The sequence below is a fragment of the Xenia sp. Carnegie-2017 genome, unplaced genomic scaffold, assembly GCF_021976095.1.
Source record: "Xenia sp. Carnegie-2017 unplaced genomic scaffold, XeniaSp_v1 HiC_scaffold_24, whole genome shotgun sequence".
Classification (NCBI taxonomy): domain Eukaryota; kingdom Metazoa; phylum Cnidaria; class Anthozoa; order Malacalcyonacea; family Xeniidae; genus Xenia; species Xenia sp. Carnegie-2017.
Window position 1 is genome coordinate 9292661 of NW_025813487.1, and position 20594 is coordinate 9313254.

At 33.3% G+C, this 20594-nt stretch overlaps 2 protein-coding genes across 2 annotated transcripts in view; both read left to right on the top strand.

Moving 5' to 3' along the window:
• Positions 1 to 11927: 11927 nt before the first annotated feature.
• On the top strand, positions 11928 to 12842 carry LOC124452093 (zinc finger MYM-type protein 1-like). Its single transcript, XM_047002686.1, has one exon. It carries the CDS (start codon positions 11928 to 11930, stop codon positions 12840 to 12842), a length of 915 nt encoding a protein of 304 aa, XP_046858642.1.
• A 7379-nt stretch (positions 12843 to 20221) lies between these two features.
• LOC124452096 (neurogenic locus Notch protein-like) overlaps positions 20222 to 20594 on the top strand; it is a 6402-nt gene continuing 6029 nt past the window's right edge. Inside the window, exon 1 of the mRNA XM_047002687.1 lies at positions 20222 to 20282. Within this exon, the coding sequence (XP_046858643.1) occupies positions 20222 to 20282 (61 nt within the window). The remainder of the gene's footprint in view (positions 20283 to 20594) is intronic.

The following is a 20594-nucleotide window of genomic DNA, read 5'->3' on the forward strand; positions in this document are numbered from 1 at the left end:
GGAAACATACAGAAGGCACAGCGCAAATAAGAACAGAAGCTGAGCGAAAAGATCAAGATAAAAGGTGTCCGCCAAGGGAATACTGTCCCCTATCATGTTCACTGCTGCCATTGAAGATCTTCAAAAAGAATACCATTGGAAAAAGGCATCACATCAACGGAAGAGTAATGAACAACAGATTCGCAGATGACATCGTCTTGTTTGCAAACAAAGGAAGATCTCAAGAACTGGAGCAAGGAATGGATGGATGAAATGAATAAATAATAATTGAAAGGATCAGTTGACGGAGATTCACGGAGGAAGGTGGGTCATCTTGCATCAAAAAATCAAGTGTTGGGGTCAATCAAAGAATCAATGTCGGATGGAGAAAATTCCAGACAATACAGTCACTGTCTAAAGAGAAGAACATCAAACAGTTTGAAGAGGAAAAATAATGGACACTGTCATTTTACCATCTGACCTGGAGCGAAACATGGGCGCTTGAAACACAATCAGGAAGCTGGCAGTCACACAAAAGGAGCATGGAGAGGAGCATACTAAATATCAAGCTAAAAGACAAGATGCGGGGAAGTAATCAGAGAAGTTAGGGTGAAAAGATGTCATCAAATAGCAAAAGAATGAAAGGCAGATGGGCAGGACATGTGGCAAGAATGGAAAACAACAGATGAAATTGACAACAGAATGGTATAGAAACTGCACAGAGGAAGAACCAAGAAGATGGAGGAACGAGATCGAAGAGGAAACTGGAAGACCTGGATGAGGGAAATAAAGATAGTGGGGAAAGTTGTGGAGCCATCTGCAAGCATGGCATGAACGGCTGTGATATTACGATGATGATGACGTGTTAAGAAAGCGGGCGAGCAAGAGCGTAGTAACTAAAATCTTAAAAGTCGTTCAATTCTTTATTCATCGTCGAAATAGGTTCCTTAAAATTTCGGCGAATTGAAATCGTTAATCGATATTCTGATCGTGTCAACAACGCGATAGAAAGAATACTGTGGTAAATAGCGTTTTTCTAAATTATAAGATAATTTTCTATCATTTGTTTTGTGCCACCTCCAGATTTTGGATATGTTATAGACAATAGAATATCTATTTATGGCAGAATTTAAAAAATTCTACCGTGTAGTTTTTATTTATATAAGGCTTTTGTTTGTTAAAAGAACGGAATTCTTGACTTAAATATGCAATGTGCACGTTGCATGATAAAATCGTTATTTTTACAACGAAGTCGTCAAAGAAAAACACCACGTTATTAAACAACAACAACATCTCGAATCTTTTATTTTCAACAACACTCCCCCTTCTGTGATAATCCCAAATGTCAATCACATGAAATGCACGCTACGTCACAAAACAAAATAAAAACAACTGTTTCATCACATGCAAGATTATATTACGCGCATTCTGTCATCCGACTTTGTCGATGATTTTTCTACAATTTATTTTTTATGCCACCTCCAATTTTGGATATGTTAAGAATATATCTACATTATGGCCAAGTTTAAAAATTCTACCGTGGTTTTTTATAGAACTGTTTGTCGAATGTAATTTGCCAACTTCACAGTTAATACCAAATTCTCAGGAATATTATTTCTTTTATTTTTTTTGTGCAACTAGTTTTTGGATATGTTTATGAACAATATAATTATCCTATATTTAAATTGATGTAGTTTTTTTATTTATATAGGCTTTGTTTGTTAAAGAACCGGAATTCTTATATAAATATATAAGATATATTACGCGCATCCGTGTCATCGACTTTGTCGATGATTTTCTACAATTTATTTTGTACCTCCAGATTTTGGATATGTTATAGACAATAAATATCTATTCTGGCCAGTTCTACCGTGTTGTTTTTAATTTATAGGCCTTTGTTTGAAAAATTACATCAGTTAATTATAAGTTATATTACGCGCATCCGTGTCATCCGACTTTGTCGATGATTTTCTACAATTTTGTGCACCTCCAGATTTTGGATATATTTTGAAATATAATTATCTATATTCTGGCCAAGTAAAAATTCTACCGTGTAGTTTTTTATTTACAAGGCTTTGTTTTTAGAACCGGAATTCTTAACTTAAATATGCAAGATTATATTACGCGTTCGTGTCATTTTGTCGATGATTTTCTACAATTATTTTTGTGCCACTCCTGAAATTATTTATGAACAATAAGAATAGCAATTAACAAAAATTCTACCGTGTTGTTTTTATTTTTTGGGCTTTGTTTGAAAATTACATCTATATAGGAAGTTAATTATATGAGGATTATATTACGCTCCGTGTCATCCGATGATTTTCTACAATTTATTTTTGCCACCTCAGATTTTGGATATGTTATAGACAAAAGAATATCACATTCTGGAAGTTTAAAAAATTCTACCGTGTTGTTTTTTATTTATAGGCCTTTGTTTGAAAATTACATCTATGGAAGTTAATTATATAAGATTATATTACGCGCATCCGTGTCATCCGACTTTGTCGATGATTTCTACAATTTATTTTTTTTAGCCACCTCAGATTTTGGATATATTTTAGACAATATAATTATCATATTCTGGCCAAGTTTAAAAATTCTACCGTGTAGTTTTTATTTACAACTTTGTTTGTTAAAGAACCGGAACAAATATGCAAGATTATATTACGCGCATTCGTGTCATCCGACTTTGTCGATGATTTTCTACAATTTATTGTGCCACCTCAGATTTTGGATATGTTATAGACAATAAGAATATCTACATTATGGCCAAGTTTAAAAATTCTACCGTGTAGTTTTTTAGCTATAGAGCTGTTTGTCGAATGTGGTGCCAACTTCGGTTTAATACCAGAGTACATTCTCAAGGAATATTATTTCTTTTATTTTTTGTGCCACCTCCAGATTTTGGATATGTTATAGACAATATAATTATCTAATGGCCAAGTTTAAAGTGTTTTTATTTATAATGCTTTGTTTGTTAAAGAACAAATTCTTAATATAAATATATAAGATTATATTACATTCGTGTCATCCGACTTTTGTCGATGATTTTCTAATTTATTTTTTGTGCACCTCAGATTTTGGATATTTTATGACAATAAAAATCTACATTCTGGCCAAGTTTAAAAATTCTACCGTGTTGTTTTTGTTTGTTTGAAAAATTACATCTATAGGAAGTTAATTATATAAGATTATACGCGCATTCGTGTCATCCGACTTTGTCGATGATTTTCTACAATTTATTTTTGTGCCACCTCCAGATTTTGGATATGTTATAGACAATAAGAATATATTCTGGCCAAGTTTAAAAATTCTACCGTGTTGTTTTTTTAGGCCTTTGTTTGAAATTACATCTATATAGGAAGTTAATTATATAAGATTATATTACGCTTTTCGTGTCATCCGACTTTGTCGATGATTTTCTAATTTATTTTTGTGTGCCACCTCCAGATTTTGGATATGTTATAGACAATAAGAATATCTACATTATGGCCAAGTTTAAAAATTCTACCGTGTAGTTTTTAGCTATAGAGCTGTTTGTCGAATGTGGTGCCAACTTCACAGTTAATACCAGAGTACATTCTCAAGGAATATTATTTCTTTTATTTTTTGTGCCACCTCCAGATTTTGGATATATTATAGGCAATATAATTATCTACAATATATGGCCAAGTTTAAAAATTCTACCGTGTAGTTTTTATTTATAAGGCTTTGTTTGTTAAAGAACCGGAATTCTTAATTTAAATATATAGATTATATTACGCGCATCCGTCATCCGACTTTGTCGATGATTGTCCACAATTTGTTTTTTGTACACCTCCAGATTTTGGTATATTTTAGGCAATAAGAATATCTACATTCTGGCCAAGTTTAAAAAATTCTGTGTTGTATTTATAGGAAGTTAATTATATAAAGAATTATATAAGATTATATTACATCCATCCGTTCATCCGACTTTGTCGATGATTTTCTAATTTATTTTTTGCCACCTCAGATTTTGGATATATTTTAGACAATATCTATTCTGTACAGTTTATTTAGGCGGAATTAACCGTATTACAAGATTATACGCGCATTCGTGTCATCCGACTTTGTCGATGATTTTCTAATTTATTTTGCCCACCTCCCTTTTGGATATATTAAGAATAATACATAGGCCAAGTTTAAAATTGATGTTGTTTTTTTTGTTATAAGGCCTTTGTTTGAAATTACATCTATATAGGAAGTTAATTATATGAGATTATATTACGCGCATCCGTCATCCGACTTTGTCGATGATTTTCTACAATTTATTTTTTGTGCCACCTCCAGATTTTGGATATGTTATAGAATAAGAATATCTACATTCTGGCCAAGTTTAAAAATTCTACCGTGTTGTTTTTATTTATAGGCCTTTGTTTGAAAAATTACATCTATAGGAAGGTGAATTATATAAGTATATTACGCGCATCGTGTCATCCGACTTTGTCGATGATTTTCTACAATTTATTTTGTGCCACCTCCAGATTTTGGATATATTTTAGACAATATAATTATCTATATTCTGGCCAAGTTTAAAAATTCTACCGTGTAGTTTTTTTTTATCAAGGCTTTGTTGTTTGGAACCGAATTCTTAACTTAAATATGCAAGATTATATTACGCATTCGTCATCCGACTTTTCGATGATTTTCTACAATTTATTTTTGTGCCTCCAGATTTTGGATATGTTATAGACAATAAGAATATCTACATATGGCCAAGTTTAAAAAATTCTACGTGTAGTTTTTAGCTATAGAGCTGTTTGTCGATGTGGTGCCAACTTTCTAATACCAAGAGTACATTCTCAGGGAATATTATTTCTTTTATTTTTGTGCCACCTCCAGATTTTGGATATGTTATAGACAATATAATTATCTACATATGGCCAAGTTTAAAAATTCTACCGTGTAGTTTTTTATTTATAATGCTTTGTTTGTTAAAGAACCGGAATTCTTAATATAAATATATAAGATTATATTACGCGCATCCGTGTCATCCGACTTTGTCGATGATTTTCTACAATTTATTTTTGTGCCAGATTTTGGATATTTTAGACAATAAAAATATCTACATTCTGGCCAAGTTTAAAAATTCTACCGTGTTGTTTTTATTTATAGGCCTTTGTTTGAAAAATTACATCTATATAGGAAGTTAATTATATAAGATTATATTGTCAAGTGTAATCCGACTTTGTCGATGATTTTCTACAATTTATTTTTTTGCCACCTCCAGATTTTGGATATATTATAGACAATAGAATATCTACATTCTGGCCAAGTTTAAAAATTACGATTTTTAGGCCTTTGTTTTGAAAAATTACATCTATATAGGAAGTTAGTATATAAGATTATATTACGCGCATTCGTGTCATCCGACTTTGTCGATGATTTTTCTACAATTTATTTTTTTGTTACCTCCAGATTTTGGATATGTTATAGACAATAAGAATATCTACATTATGGCCAAGTTTAAAAAAATTCTACCGTGTAGTTTTAGCTATAGAGCTGTTTGTCGAATGGTGCCAACTTCACAGTTAATTCAAATTACATTCTCAAGGAATATTATTTTTTTATTTTTTGTGCCACCTCCAGATTTTGGATATGTTATGAACAATATAATTATCTATATGGCCAAGTTTAAAAAATTCTACCGTGTAGTTTTTATTTATAAGGCTTTTGTTTGTTAAAGAACCGGAACAATTTAAATATATAAGATTATATACGCATCCGTGTCATCCGACTTTGTCGATGATTGTCCACAATTTGTTTTTTTGTGCCACCTCCAGATTTTGGACATATTTTAGGCAATAAGAATATCTACATTCTGGCCAAGTTTAAAAAAATTCTACCGTGTTGTTTTTTATTTATAGGCCTTTGTTTGAAAAAATTGTCTATATAGGAAGTTAATTATATGAGATTATATTACGCGCATCCATGTCATCCGACTTTGTCGATTTTCTACAATTTATTTTTTGTGCCACCTCCAGATTTTGGATATATTTTAGACAATATAATTATCTATATTCTGCCAAGTTTAAAAATTCTACCGTGTAGTTTTAAATTATAGGCTAATTAAAGAAATGGAAAGTACCTGTAATATAAATGAGTGTTTTCTTCAATTTCTTGACTTTCATTTATTGTGATATTTAAGGACAGTAAAATAGTAATAAACAGTTAAGAATTGTTTTTACTTTGTTGTATTTGATGGAAAATGTTTTAAAGACTATTTTTCGATTTATCATTTTGAATGATAAATTTTAGTTGAATGTGGTGTTGAATGTTGTGATGAATGTTGTGTTGAATGTCGTGCCCAATGTGGTGCCAATTTCACGGTAGTACTTTTAGCGTCTGCAATATTATTGTAAGTAAAACGATACACGGTAGTGAGGTAACTTAGTGATTAAATGTACTTGAAAGCTGAGGCATATTTTGTAGTAAAAGTCACAAGACTTGTAGCACCGAGGGACTTTAGCTAACATGCCAGGGCTTTCAAGTGCATTTGATTGCCAAAATGTTTTAGTCACTGCTTCACACACTGTTTATAAATTTGAATCTGCAGCTATTATTACCTAAGTGAAGATCTATTGATTGTCATGATTTATTTTATCTCCATGTTTTTTATTTTTCACTCAGGAGTTGAACATTTGAGTTACCTTGCATGAGTCGTTTTTACTTAAAATATGTTCTTTAACAATTTTGGTTCATCATTGTTATTGTTTTCTTGTTATTGATTTTATTTAGTATTTGGTAATATTGCAACTAAAATATTAACTCATTTCAGTCTCCGCTTGCTGAAATCAAGATGGCTTCTAACCTTGAACATTTCAAACATTACAACTCAATGGTTGCAACCAATGAACTATTTAATCAAGTTACATTTGTTTCATTGTGTGCAATTCCTCTTTATGGATATCAAAGGTATAGACAGTTATTCAAGAATGAAATAAAATATAGAATGTTTTCATTTGTTGATTTGTCATACAGATTGGTTTGTTTACCTCCCAAAAAAGGGAGGCAATTTGTTTACAGCTAACATAAATGCAGCCTTTACAATGTTTTTTAGTTGTCTTGTCAGAAAGATCGAAAATGTTTAATGATTGATAATATTTTTAATTGTTTAACTAAATGAGTTAGTTTTATACTTTATTAGAAACTGGTGGAAGCTTTGAATATGTTTGGTCAAAAACAACAGATAAATCCTGGGGATGGGGGATGAAGCTTTCTATGTTTATAGATGTATACCATTGTGAATTTATAATTTCATTGCTATCACAATTTATAGTTTAATGTAAAAATTTTTGATGCTATGAGACAGTGTCATCAATGTGCAACAATTGAACTGGATTTCTAATTTCCTAAGAGATTCAACCTCACTTACGCTAGGTTAGTTTTGCCAGTAAGCTTTTTGCTGAATAACCTCACTACGGTCTTGATACTTAATTCATTTAACCAACAGTGGCATGATTATTTGTTTCTATAGAAACCTATTGTTATATATTTATATGCTATATATACTATATACTTATATGCAGCCTGCTACATTGCTGAACACTGAAAGTCCCACCTGTATTCAAACTCGCCACAAACAAACCCACCCGCATATAAGTATATGTATATGTAAGCCTGTGTATTATAGTCAGAGGATTATGGTACAGTTTAAGTTTCCATGAAATTGTAGATCTTTACAAAATGTAACAATTTAGTAATTTATCAATATTCTATTACTCTATTGACAGTGATGAAGGAGATGAAAAATTACATCCTGTTATATTCATCAAGCTATTCTAGGTTCAGTTGAAAAATGATTGCTATTCTTGCTGAAAGCTTTGGTGGAAAATGGTGAGTGTTTTCTTGGCTCATGCCAGAGCTTAAAGCAAATGAAATGTCCTTAAAATTTTAAATTAAAATGGTACAAAGTTTCATAATTGTTTGGAAATTTTATCATTTTTACGTTACTTTATTTTAAAATTTTGACTCACTGCATTTTCTGTTATTTTCTAGGATTTTATGGCTTTCTCCCCGACAAGTTGTAGTAAATCCTGTCAGTAGTAAATATAATGATTATTCCAAGCAGGTAAATTTAATTTAGTAAGCCTTAGATCAAACTTGCACAAGCTAATGCAAATTCAGCTATGGACAAATTGTTGCTATTTTATGAATTGGATTTTTTTTGTCCTTTTTTTTATTGACATTTTGGTCATGTTTAGATTCAAAGCTCCATGCCGCTGGTTATCGCGTTGATACAGACTTGGATCACGGATCAACACTAAATAAGAAAGTTCGAAATGCACAACTTTCACAGTACAACCTCATTCCTGGTATGAATTAAAGTCTTTTTAAACTATTTTTTAATTACTGTACAAATAAATAGAAATTAAAAAGGTTTGAAACCACTGTTGGTGTTCAGAGTTTTCTGACGTTTCCACAACATTAGTCAGGTTCGCCGTATTTGTTCCTAGACGTCATGACAGAGGAGATATGTGGATGTTTAGTTGTGTGGTATACTTATTAATTGTTCGCTTGTAAGCCGTTTATAAGGTGCTGATATTTGTATTCTGTTCAATGATTTTTGTTAGTTTGTTAACCTACTTTATAAGTCGTTGTCTATAGTCAGTTGCTGCTTAAATGTTGTGCATTGTGATGCTCACTTGTCAGTACTTGTTGTTCTTGGTAGTCAGTTGATGCGCGAGTTGTAAAATGTAAGGTATTATCATTTGAACAAAAAGGGCTATAACCAACAACTACAAACAATAACGACCTTATCTAACAACATTTGAAATTAACCTTCCACTCCTCTTCCTTGAAACCAGACAAGTCTACTCAAAAGCAGAGAGCCTTATACGCTGGGTCGGGCTTGTGACCGGTATAGTATATTATATAGTATATTATTATATAGTATACTTATAAGTATAATAAGTATACTTATATTATGTATATGTATAAGTATGTATGTATAAGTATATGTATTATACTTATACATATTAAGGATGCTTTCACTGAGAGGGCAATGATGTATTGTCTAACATTAACACCGGATTATGTTACTGATATTTAATATGGAATTCGAGCTTTGTCCATATGAACTGTTCAACATGCTTCAAACAAAAATAAGCAGGAATATTCAGTTGATTAATCTATGATAAACCTTTCACCTTTTAACTCTGCTATACCGGTCTGAAGCCCGGGACTTGTAGTATAAGGCTCTCTGCTTTGAGTAGCTTGTCTGGTTTTACAGGAAGAGGTGGAAGGTTAATTTCTCAAATGTTGTTAGATAAGGTCGTTATTCTTTGTAGTTGTTGGTTATAGCGCTGTGCTATCATTCTTTTTGTTTAATAACATTCCAACTATTTAACCTTGATATTATCATTTGCTCTTGTTGGATTGTTTGTTTGTATTTTGTTTGTTTGTTTGTTTTGTGTTCATTATTGTCTTTTTAAGTGTTGTCTATTTTAAAGCAAAATTGATGGTTAAATGATTTCATGTTGTTTTAAACAGTTGTTGGTGAAAAAGATACGGTCTCAGAACACGGTCAACGTCAGAACATGACAACAAAGTACTCAGTGAAAAGTCGGTCATGGCCATGATCGAACGCTTGCAATTTAGTCAGCTCACGAAGTCTGACAAGCAAAGATTTTTGAAATAAAACAACATTTTTATGGTAAAGATAAAATAAATTTACTCGCGAAAATAAATTTGAATGTAAATCCCATGATGCGTCGCAATTATAGAAAAATAGGTACGCGTACATGCTACTGGTCACTGGCAGACTGGCGGCAGTGGTCACTGGTACTTTATCAGTGGTCACTGGTACTTTATCAGTTGCGGTAATATTGATTTTATCGTGATGGTAAATTCTTCCATTCGTAATTTATGGCGATAACCATCAGCAACTTTTCAACTATTTACCATCAAGTTTTCACTCAAACGAGATCGCTTCTCTTTCATATTTTGGCTTGTTTCTTGAGCTAGTAGGAGGCTGTGTGCGTTGATACAAATCTGTTGAAAATTGATGAATTATACAATGACCAATCATGTAACTACGCGAAGTTCTTAAATTCATTAATAATGAATATTTTTGAAGATTTGTTGAAAAAAGTAGAGTTGCCATATTGAATAATTCCGACGAGCTCACGATCGGAAATTATCGTCGTGACGTCCTAATTCTTTCTCAAAATCGAGATAGTTTTCCCGCGTCGTTCAGGCCAGAATGGGAACTTCTTCACTATATCTCTGTAAAGAAACGACAATTTTAGTGTTGAAATATATGTTGTTTGTGTCTCATTTAGTTTTAAATACGGCTAACCTATCTACTACTTGACGTACCAAAAGGTTTCTTTTATGTCGTCCCTAAAAGCTAGCGGAAAAGCAGAATTCGGAAGCCGACAAAGATAGTTGTGCTCGACTTCGACAAAGATATTTGTGTTCGACTTCGACCAAGATACTTGTGTTCGACTTCGACCAAGATACTTGTGCTCGACTTCGACAAAGATGGTGTGCGTTTGATAAAGACGAAAGCAAGAGGTGAATAATTTTTCTTAACACTTATCAAAAATAAGTTTTAGCTTTGCTATGTTTAAGGCTATTTTGTATTTCGAGAAACGACATTCTTGGGTTAAAATCGAAAGGGAATATTGTTTTGTCCAAGACAAAGAACGTCACAAACTTGCGACAGCAGCATTTGCATACTTTTCTAAGATTGACGATGAACTGCTTGCATGAACAATCCCTATGCGCATATTAGCAATCAAACATCACTTGTGCAAACAATAAAACTGTTTTGTTCATTAAAAAGAACAATTGTCAGTTTAAGGATTACACTATACCAGTGGCGTGCGGTCATGCAAGCGTAGGCAAGCGCCGCTTGCCTAAGCATTTTACCGAACAAAAATTTTTTGGATCAATCTCTGAGCAAAATCAGTTTAAATTTTTCTGTTCTAAACAATGTCAATGTAATCTTTTGTCTAAATTGTCTTTACAGTTGAAATGCTTGCTATTTATACGCGATTTACTGTCGTGGTTTTCGGTTTCACTTTGCTACACTTGTAAGATGAGTCAAGTGTATTAAATTAAGTGGATAAATTAATTATTTATTAACCAAGGCAAGCGCGCTTGCCTTCGGAGCTCAATTTGAACATTTGCGCATGCGTTAATCTAGATTTGGAGGCTTCTTATTCGAGGAATATCGAGAAAAGGCAAGCGGCGCTTCTAAGGGCGCCGCTTGATAGCGATTGGTCAACAGTCTTGTACGCTCGCAATTTTAAACACATATCAGCGCACGAATAATATTCGTATATTCAACACATTGGACATCCGAATTATTCACGCCGTTAATGTTATCGTTTATTAAAAGATGACTGAGAGCGAAAGGTAATGTTCTGATTTCTAATTCAAAGTAGTAGTAGATTTCTAATTTATGTATGTAGAAGATATTATCTGTAGCATGTTATACTTTAGCGTTATATAAGTCTTGCGTATGAGCTCTGAACGTGATTTCAATGTACTAGAACGCTATTAAATTTTGTGATTATTTTATTCACTAGCAAAGAAGTTATTTACAACAGTCGTGAGTATTCTATATGTTAGAATTTATTTACAGGCTTTTATATATTTTGATAAACAAGGTGCAGTTATTACACAGCGGATAATGTACTTGAAATTTGAGTAGTTTTACGTAATTATAAAGTTAAGTGCGTAAGTTTAAGTAGCGCGTTTGAGTAAGTGTAGGATTGGCTATTTCCTCTATTGCTAATACATGAATCTAGATGAGTAATGTACGCACGTTATGTACGTCACTACAAGATATCATGTAACTGATGTAAGGTATAAATAAGATTGATGTTCCTATAAAATATATAGCATAGGAATTTTCATCCTTTTATGTTCTACTTCTACAATTCGGTATTTTCACGACACCTGTACAACATGACTGAATGCATTGTGGAATCACTGTTATCCCGCTCATTTGGATTGAGACCTTTTCCGAGAAACGAGAGATCGTCGAAGGTGGCCGTCCCACTCCTGAGTTGCAAGGACTACATACAACATCCAAGCGAAGTGGTAAAGTCTTTATTCGAAGTTTTCAGACGTCAAATTACGACAAGTACAAATGGCTGGCTGGCTCCTCAAAATTGAATAAGTTATTTTGCTGGCCGTGTCTTTTGTTCAACTCAACAGACAAGACAGTCTGGTGCAAGAAGGGATACGATGATTTGGCCAACCTGTGTAATGCCGTCAACAGACACGAGAAAACGAAGACACACTTGTCCAGTTGCCTAATGAATGCCAGTTTTGGGCGTACACGCATCGACATGCAGCTAGACGAACAGGCCCGTCAACACATCTCAGCTCACAACTTGATGGTGCACAAGAATAGAGAAGTACTTCGCCGTTTCATTGATGTTGTTTGCTTTCTTGGCAAACAGGAACTTTCTTTCAGAGGTCGGGTGGAGCTGGAGGAGTCTGCCAACAGGGGCAATTACGTCGAATTGATAAAACTGCTAAGTGCATATGACCCCACGCTTGAACAGCATCTTCATACAGCAACCGTGTTTTCTGGACTTTCTAATCGTATCCAGAACGATTTGATTGTTGCTGTCAAGGACGTTATGTTGAAAGCAATAAAAGATGAAGTGATGAGGAGCCCATTTGTCGCTATTTCCCTGGATGAAACCTCCGACGTTAAGACCTTATCGCAGCTAACAACTATAGTTCGCTATGTCAACCCAGATGGTAAAGCTGTGGAGCGCTTTCTTGGATTTACCGATGTAAGTGAGGATAGAACTGCGGCTAGACTGAAACAAGAAGTCGGTAAAACCCTGAACGAGTACGGATGCGGCGAAAACTGATTGCCCAAACGTATGACGGTGCGAGTGTGATGTCAGGAGAACTGTCCGGTTTGCAAACACGAGTAAGAGACTATCCACATGCTCTTTTTATCCACTGTTGCGGACACGCATTAAATTTGGTCCTTGTTCAAGCTGTCTCGTCAACTAAAGAGTGTCGTATATTTTTTAAAACCGTCACTGGTCTTTCATCCTTTTTTCACGCCTCGTCCAAGAGAACATACCTGTTGGACACAGTTGTCGGCAGACGCATTCCCACTGGAACAGCTGTTCGATGGCACTATCAGAGCAGGTTAATCCATGCTGTACTGGAGACAAGAGCAAAGCTGCTCGAAGTTTTCGAATACATCATCGAAAATGATGACGAGTTTGACGGTACGACGTTAAACGAAGCGAGGGCTACCGACAAGTTCTTGCAGATTTCCAGTTTGTGTTCTGCCTTAAAATATTTTCAGAAATATTTGGTCTTACGGATGTTTTGTATAATATCATTCAGAGTAAGCAGTTCGATATTGTCTTCTGTGTCACGAAAGTTCGCGAGACGAAAGATAAGATTCAAGAACAACGAACAAAATTCGTAGATTATTGGAATTTTACGTCAAGTATCGTCAAAGTAGCACTGAAACGCGGGCAAAGTGAAGAGGATGTAAAGGCGTCCTTCCGTCAAATGTTTTTCTGTGTAGTCGATACCATTGTCGTGCAGATTGACTCTAGATTCGAAAGTCTTAACAGCAGAGCATTCGTTTCTTTGTTGGATCATTCAAAGCACGAATTGTACAGCCGGAATTTTCCCGAACGAGAGCTGCAATCGTTGCAAGATTCATATGGAACATTCTTTAATCTTCAAGCACTAAAAGTGAACTAATCGTTGTATACGCATCTGCCGAGCTCAAATCGAAACCTGTTTTGATATGATATCAAAATAATCGAACTTGACTTGAAAGCCTGTTTTCCAGAGGTGTACCGATTGTGTCAGCTCATTCTTACTATGCCAAGTACGTCCTCCTCTGCAGAAAGATCATTTTCGGCTCTCAAGCGTATCAAAACGTATCTTCGCAGTACACAAGGGCAAGAGCGACTTTCTGCATTGGCTACAATTTCAATAGAGAAGGAGATGTTGGTAAGTTTGCAGGGGAAGCCACGATTCTATGAGGACGTTATAAAGGAGTTTTGCGCAAAGGAAAGACGAATGGAATTTACATTTAAGTAAAACTGTTGTAGGATTTTGGACTATTTCGTTCTGTTACTTCTTCACTACAATAGAAATGCACGCGTAGCCATTTACTTAAAACGACTTTATATCACAATACCACATGTAATACTTTTAAACCGTAATTGTGATATATACTCTATAAAAGTTTTTGAATTTTTTAGATTTTTTCAATACTGTTTCAGTCATGACAGATACATTTTTTCGACAAAGTACTCCCAGAAATCGCGGGAAATGCGCTTCAGTAGCCTTCAAAATCCAAAAATTTTCTGGGGGAGCATGCCCTCAGAACCCCTAGATAGCTTCGCGGCATGCCGCGAAACTCACCCCCAGCGCTTACCTATTAAATTCGGTCACCGCACGCCACTGCACTATACCGGATTCGCTCAACACGACATCTTCATTTGCTTTCAAGGGTTAACTGTTCGGAGTAAAAGCTTATTAAGCTGATGGATTTAGTCTATTTGATTGTGTTTCTGACGTTGAACAATTTCACTGCCTTTTAATACAAAGAATATTCAACCTGCTACGATAGCAATGTAATCCGGTATAGTGTAAACGGAGCCTCAATCATTTTATAGCAAGAATATGTAAATGTTGACTGAAATGTATAAAAAAACGCGACTTCGGGCAAGGATGTATTTGGGAAGCGATGTTAGCGATCAAAAATGGACTGGAGGCATGAGTATATAAAAGACAGCTACCTTCACGTAGTAGACTGACTTTGGTGGTGAATTATTCTGGAAATCTAAAAGCTATTGAATTTCATTGTGAAAAGTTGAAAACTATCTTTATATCATTAGAGTTCTATCAGGATTTTTAAACAACAAATAGTTGCTTTACGTATGTTTTGTCGACGAACGTCTAGATGCTGGATGCTATAGATTGCAAATATCTGGGAAAATCTTGATAATGAGAATTTCATAGCGACGTATGCACGTGATAAAACCTATAAAGAAAAACTTTGCTATGCTGAGGAAGGTAAAGATATTTTACTCCCAGAATTACTATATATTCTTCAAAAAAGTAGTTCATACTACAACGATGAAAAATATAAAGCGTCGTATTTAACGCAAACCTTGGTTAAACCAGGTTTAGTTGACACATATTACTTGCTTGTATAATGTCCAAATGGACATGTTTTGATTCCTTCATTTGGTAAAATATTATCGCAGTGGGCCAAGATCGTCCCTCGTTTCGACAGTCATTTGCTATTCGTACTGGAGCTCTAGAATTTTACTGTTTTTAGTAGTAAATGTGACAAATTTTTCATTCGTTTTCTTGTTATTGTGTAATAATTAACATAGCAAAACAAAGAGTAGCTATATAAATGTAATTTTCCTGCCACACTTACAAACATTTCATATTCCAGCTGCAAGACCCGTAACAGACTGTGACAAATGTTTGTTTGGTGAAAAAATATTAACATATCTTGTCGAGTCTCCATTTGTGAATATCCATTTGAGAAATGGTTGCAAAAATATGGACTACAAGATTACAAGAATAAAATGCGGATTGGAAACGAAAGATTAGAATACACATTGAACTTCAAAAACAAAGGAACTAGGCTTTATAATGTGGCTACAATTGACTACAGTTCATACATTGGTTCAATGGTTAGGGTATGGATTAGGGTCAGGGTTAGATTATGTTTAGTTTAAGAGTTAAGGTTAGGGTTAGAATTGTTTAAAAGTTTCTTATAAACGTAGAATTAGTCAAACTTATCTACACTTTCTTATGCCCCTCGTAATATCCGTGATAATGTTAAAGATGTTTTTATTTCTCTTCATAACTTTGTGTCTGCATATTTTCTACATAAACAAACTGCTTTAATATTTATGACAGATATTATAATTCGTAGATCGAGGTAGAAGAACTGCTTGAAAATGAAACTTCCAACATTGAAACAAAATCAAGCATGGCAGAAGAGAAACAACGACGCTAGGTTAAAGATAGCTTGATGAAATTGAACGTAGTTGAAGCACCTAGCATACGCTCGAGAGTTTTGGATAAACACTTGTCAACCTCTGAAAACTCGAATGATTCCAAGCATGTTTACGACATAAAGGCTCCTGTGAGGTACCCTGTTGCGGCATATCGAAACAACGATAAATATTGGGGGTTTTTTTAATTATCGGTTTAGCGATATTGGTTTTCGGTTGGAGTTGGACGGGCGGGGAAGAATCAAATTCACCCCCTGAAAATGTATTTTATGATACTTCAAAATTTTCATCAAAAAAAAACAATTTATCATTTTGAACAGATTTTCCTCAACAATTGGCACAACTTTACAAAAATAGGAATTCCACCCCCTGAAAATGAATTTTATTATATTTCTAAATTTTCATCAAAAGACTATAATTTATGTATTTGAACTCATTTTCCACAACAAAAAGAACTTTTACAAAAATAAGAATTCCACCCCAAAATGAATTTCATCATATTTCAAAATTTTTATCAAAAGACTATAATTTATGCTTTGAACAGGTTTTCCACAACAAAAACAACTTTTAAAAATATAGGATTCCACCCTGAAATGAATTTTCTTATATTTCAAAATTTTTATCAAATACTACAATTTATGCATTTGAACAGGTTTTCCACAACAAAAAGAACTTTTAAAAATATAGGATTCCACCATCCCCCCCTGAAAATGAATTTTATCTTACTTTAAACTTTCCATTAAAAGACTATAATTTATGCTTTTGAACAGATTTTCCACAACAAAAAGAACTTTTACAAAAATAGGAATTCACTCACCCTGAAAATGAATTTTATTATAATTCCACACTTTTATCAAAACACAATAGTTTATGCCTTTGAACACGTTTTCCACACTAAAAAGTACTTTTACAAAAAAAGGGATTACATCCCCCCCCGGAATATTAATTGTATCATTTTTCAAACTTTTCATAAAAAGACTATAATTTATGCATTTGAACAGATTTTCCACATCAAAAAGATCTTTTATAAAAATAAGAATTCCACCCCCCCTAAAAATGAATATAATCATATTTCAAAATTTTTATCAAAAAACTACAATTTATGCATTTGAACAGGTTTTCCAAAAAAAAGAACTTTTACAAAAATAAGAATTCCACTCCTCTGAAAATAAATTTTATCATACTTCAAAATTTTTTTATATTTTCACCATCATGAGTTGAACATTTGAGTTACCTTGCATGAGTCATTTTTACATAAAATATGTTCCTTAACAATTTTGGTTCATCATTGTTATTGTTTTCTTGTTATTGATTTTATTTAGTATTTGGTAATATTGCAACTAAAATATTAACTCGTTTCAGTCTCCGCTTGCTGAAATCAAGATGGCTTCTAACCTTGAACATTTCAAACGGTTAGCACTATTTTCCACCCAGCAAACCGCCTTTACTTTGAAATATAATATTTTACACAATCGGAAATAAATTAAAGATGGCGGCTAATGGGAAAGAACCAAAAGCTAAAAGGAAACCATGCATGCACTGGTGCTAGGTCGTTTTGAGATGGCGAGTAATTTTATATTTTTATAATACAGTTTTTAATATCAACGTATGAAAATATTTACAGATAAATATTGCAGTATAAATTTTCATGCAACCACCTTAAGTTATAAACTTATAATCCAGGCTGGAAAATATGTCGTTATTCGACGATTGTGTAAAATATTATATAAAATATTATATTGTGTAAAATATTAGATTGTGTAAAATATTATATTGTGTAAAATATTATATTTCAAAGTAAAGGGCAGTTTGCTGGGTGGAAAATAGTGCTAACCATTTCAAACATTACAACTCAATGGTTGCAACCAATGAACTATTTAATCAAGTTACATTTGTTTCATCGTGTGCAATTCCTCTTTATGGATATCAAAGGTATAGACAGTTATTCAAGAATGAAATAAAATATAGAATATTTTCATTTGTTGATTTGTCATACAGATTGGTTTGTTTACCTCCCTAAAAAGGGAGGCAATTTGTTTACAGCGAACATAAATGCAGCCTTTACAATGTTTTTTAGTTGTCTTGTCATAAATATCGAAAATGTTTAATGATTGATAATATTTTTAATTGTTTAACTAAATGAGTTTGTTTTATGCTTCATTAGAAACTGATGGAAGCTTTGAATAATTTTTGTCAAAAACGGCAGATAAATCCTGGGTATGGGGGATTAAGCTTTCTATGTTTACAGATGTATACCATTGTGAATTTATAATTTCATTGCTATCACAATTTATAGATTAATATAAAAATTTTTGATGCTATGAGATGGTCTCATCAATGTGCAACAATTGAACTGGATTTCCAACTTCCTGAGAGATTCAACCTCACGCTAGGTAAGTTTTGCCAGTAAGCTTTTCGTTGAATAACCTCACTACGGTCTTGATACTTAATTTATTTAACCAACAGTGACATGATTATTTGCTTCTATAGAAACCTATTGTTATATATTTATGCTTATATACTATATACTTATATACAGCCTGCTACATTGCTGAACACTGAAAGTCCCACCTGCATTCAAACTCGCCCGCAAACAAACCCCACCCGCATATAAGTATATATTTTACATTTAATATTGCAATGTTAACAGATAGTACAATATAATAGTTAATAACCATGCATGTATCCTGTGCATCCATCCCCAATAAATATCATTGATAATGGCTCACAAACATACGTAAGCCTGTGTATTATAGTAAGAGGATTACGGCATAGTTTAAGTTTCATGAAATTGAATCTTTACAAATTGTAACAATTTAGTAATTTATCAATAATATTCTTACTCTATTGACAGTGGTGAAGGAGATAAAAATTACATCCTGTTATATTCATCGAGCTATCGTAGGTTCAGTTGAAAAATGATTGCTATTCTTGCTGAAAGCTTTGGTGGAAAATGGTGAGTGTTTTCTTGGCTCATGCAGAGCAAAACAAATGAAATGTCCTTAAAATGTTAAATTAAAATGATACAAAGTTTCTTAATTGTTTGGAAATTTTTATCATTTTTACTCTACTTTATTTCAAAATTTTTGACGCACTGCATTTTCTGTTATTTTCTAGAAGTTTTATGGCTTTCTCCCCATCAAGTTGTAGTAATTCTGTGTAGTAAATATGATAATTATACCGACAGGTAAATTTAATTTGGTAAGCCTTAGATCAGACTTGCACAGGCTAATGCAAACTCAATATGGACAAATTGTTGCTATTTTTAATTGGAATTTTTGTCCTTTTTTTTTTTTATTGACATTTTGGTCATGTTTAGATTCAAAAGAAGTTAAATACAGCTGGTTATCATTGTTTGATACAGACTTGGATCACGGATCAACACTAAATAAGAAAGTTGGCAATGCACAACTTTCACAGTACAACTTCATTCTTGGTATTAATAAGTCCTTTTAAATTATACACATTTACTGTACGAATAAATAGAAATTAAAATGGTTTGGAACCACTGTTGGTGTTCAGAGAATTTACTGACGTTTCCACAACATTAGTCAGGTTCGCCGTATTTGTTCTCTAGACGTCATGACAGAGAGGGAAAATATGTGGATGTTTTAGTTTGTGTGGTATACTTATTAATTGTTCGCTTGTAAGCCGTTTATAAGGTGCTGATATTTGTATTCTGTTCAATGATTTTTGTTTTGAGCTTGTTAACCTGCTTTCTAACGTAAGTCGTTGTCTATAGTCAGTGCTGCTTGTAATGTTGTGCATTGTGATGCTCACTTGTCATTACTTATTGTTCTTGGTAGTCAGTTGATGCGCGAGTTGTAAAATGTAAGGTATTATCATTTGCTCTTGTTGGATTGTTTGTTGTTTGTATTTTTGTTTGTTTGTTTTGTGTTCATTGTCTTTTTAAGTGTTGTCTATTTTAAAAAGAAAATAAGATGGTTAAATGATTTCATGTTGTTTTTTAAACAGTTGTTGGTGAAAAAGAGACGGTCTCAGACACGGTCAACGTCAGAACACATGACAACAAAGTACTCGGTGAAAAGTCGGTCATGGCCATGATCGAACGCTTGCGAGATTTAGTCAGCTCACGAAGTCTGACAAGCGAAGATTTTTTAAATAAAACAACATTTTTATGGTAAAGATAAAATGAATTTACTTGCAAAAATAAATTTAAATGTAAGTCCCATGATGCGTCGCAATTATAGAAAAATAGGTACGCGTACATGCTACTGGTCACTGGCAGACTGGCGGCAGTGGACACTGGTACTTTATCAGTGGTCACTGGTACTTTATCAGTGGTGGTAATATTGATTTTATCTTGGTGGTAAATTCTTCCATTCGTAATTTATGGCGATAACCATCAGCAACTTTTCAACTTTTTACCATCAGTTTTTTTTTTTTCACTCAAACGAGATCGCTTCCTTTCATATTTTAGCTTTTCTTGAGCTAGTAGGAGGCTGTATGCGTTGATACAAATCTGTTGAAAATTGATGGAGTGTAATGACCAATCATGTAACTAGGCGAAGTTCTTAAATTCATTAATAATGAATATTTTTGAAGATTTGTTGAAAAAAAGTAGAGTTGCCATATTGAATA

Bases quoted from the DNA above. Each gene is read 5' to 3' on its own strand.
- LOC124452093 (XM_047002686.1), top strand. From the start codon at position 11,928: ATGCATTGTGGAATCACTGTTATCCCGCTCATTTGGATTGAGACCTTT.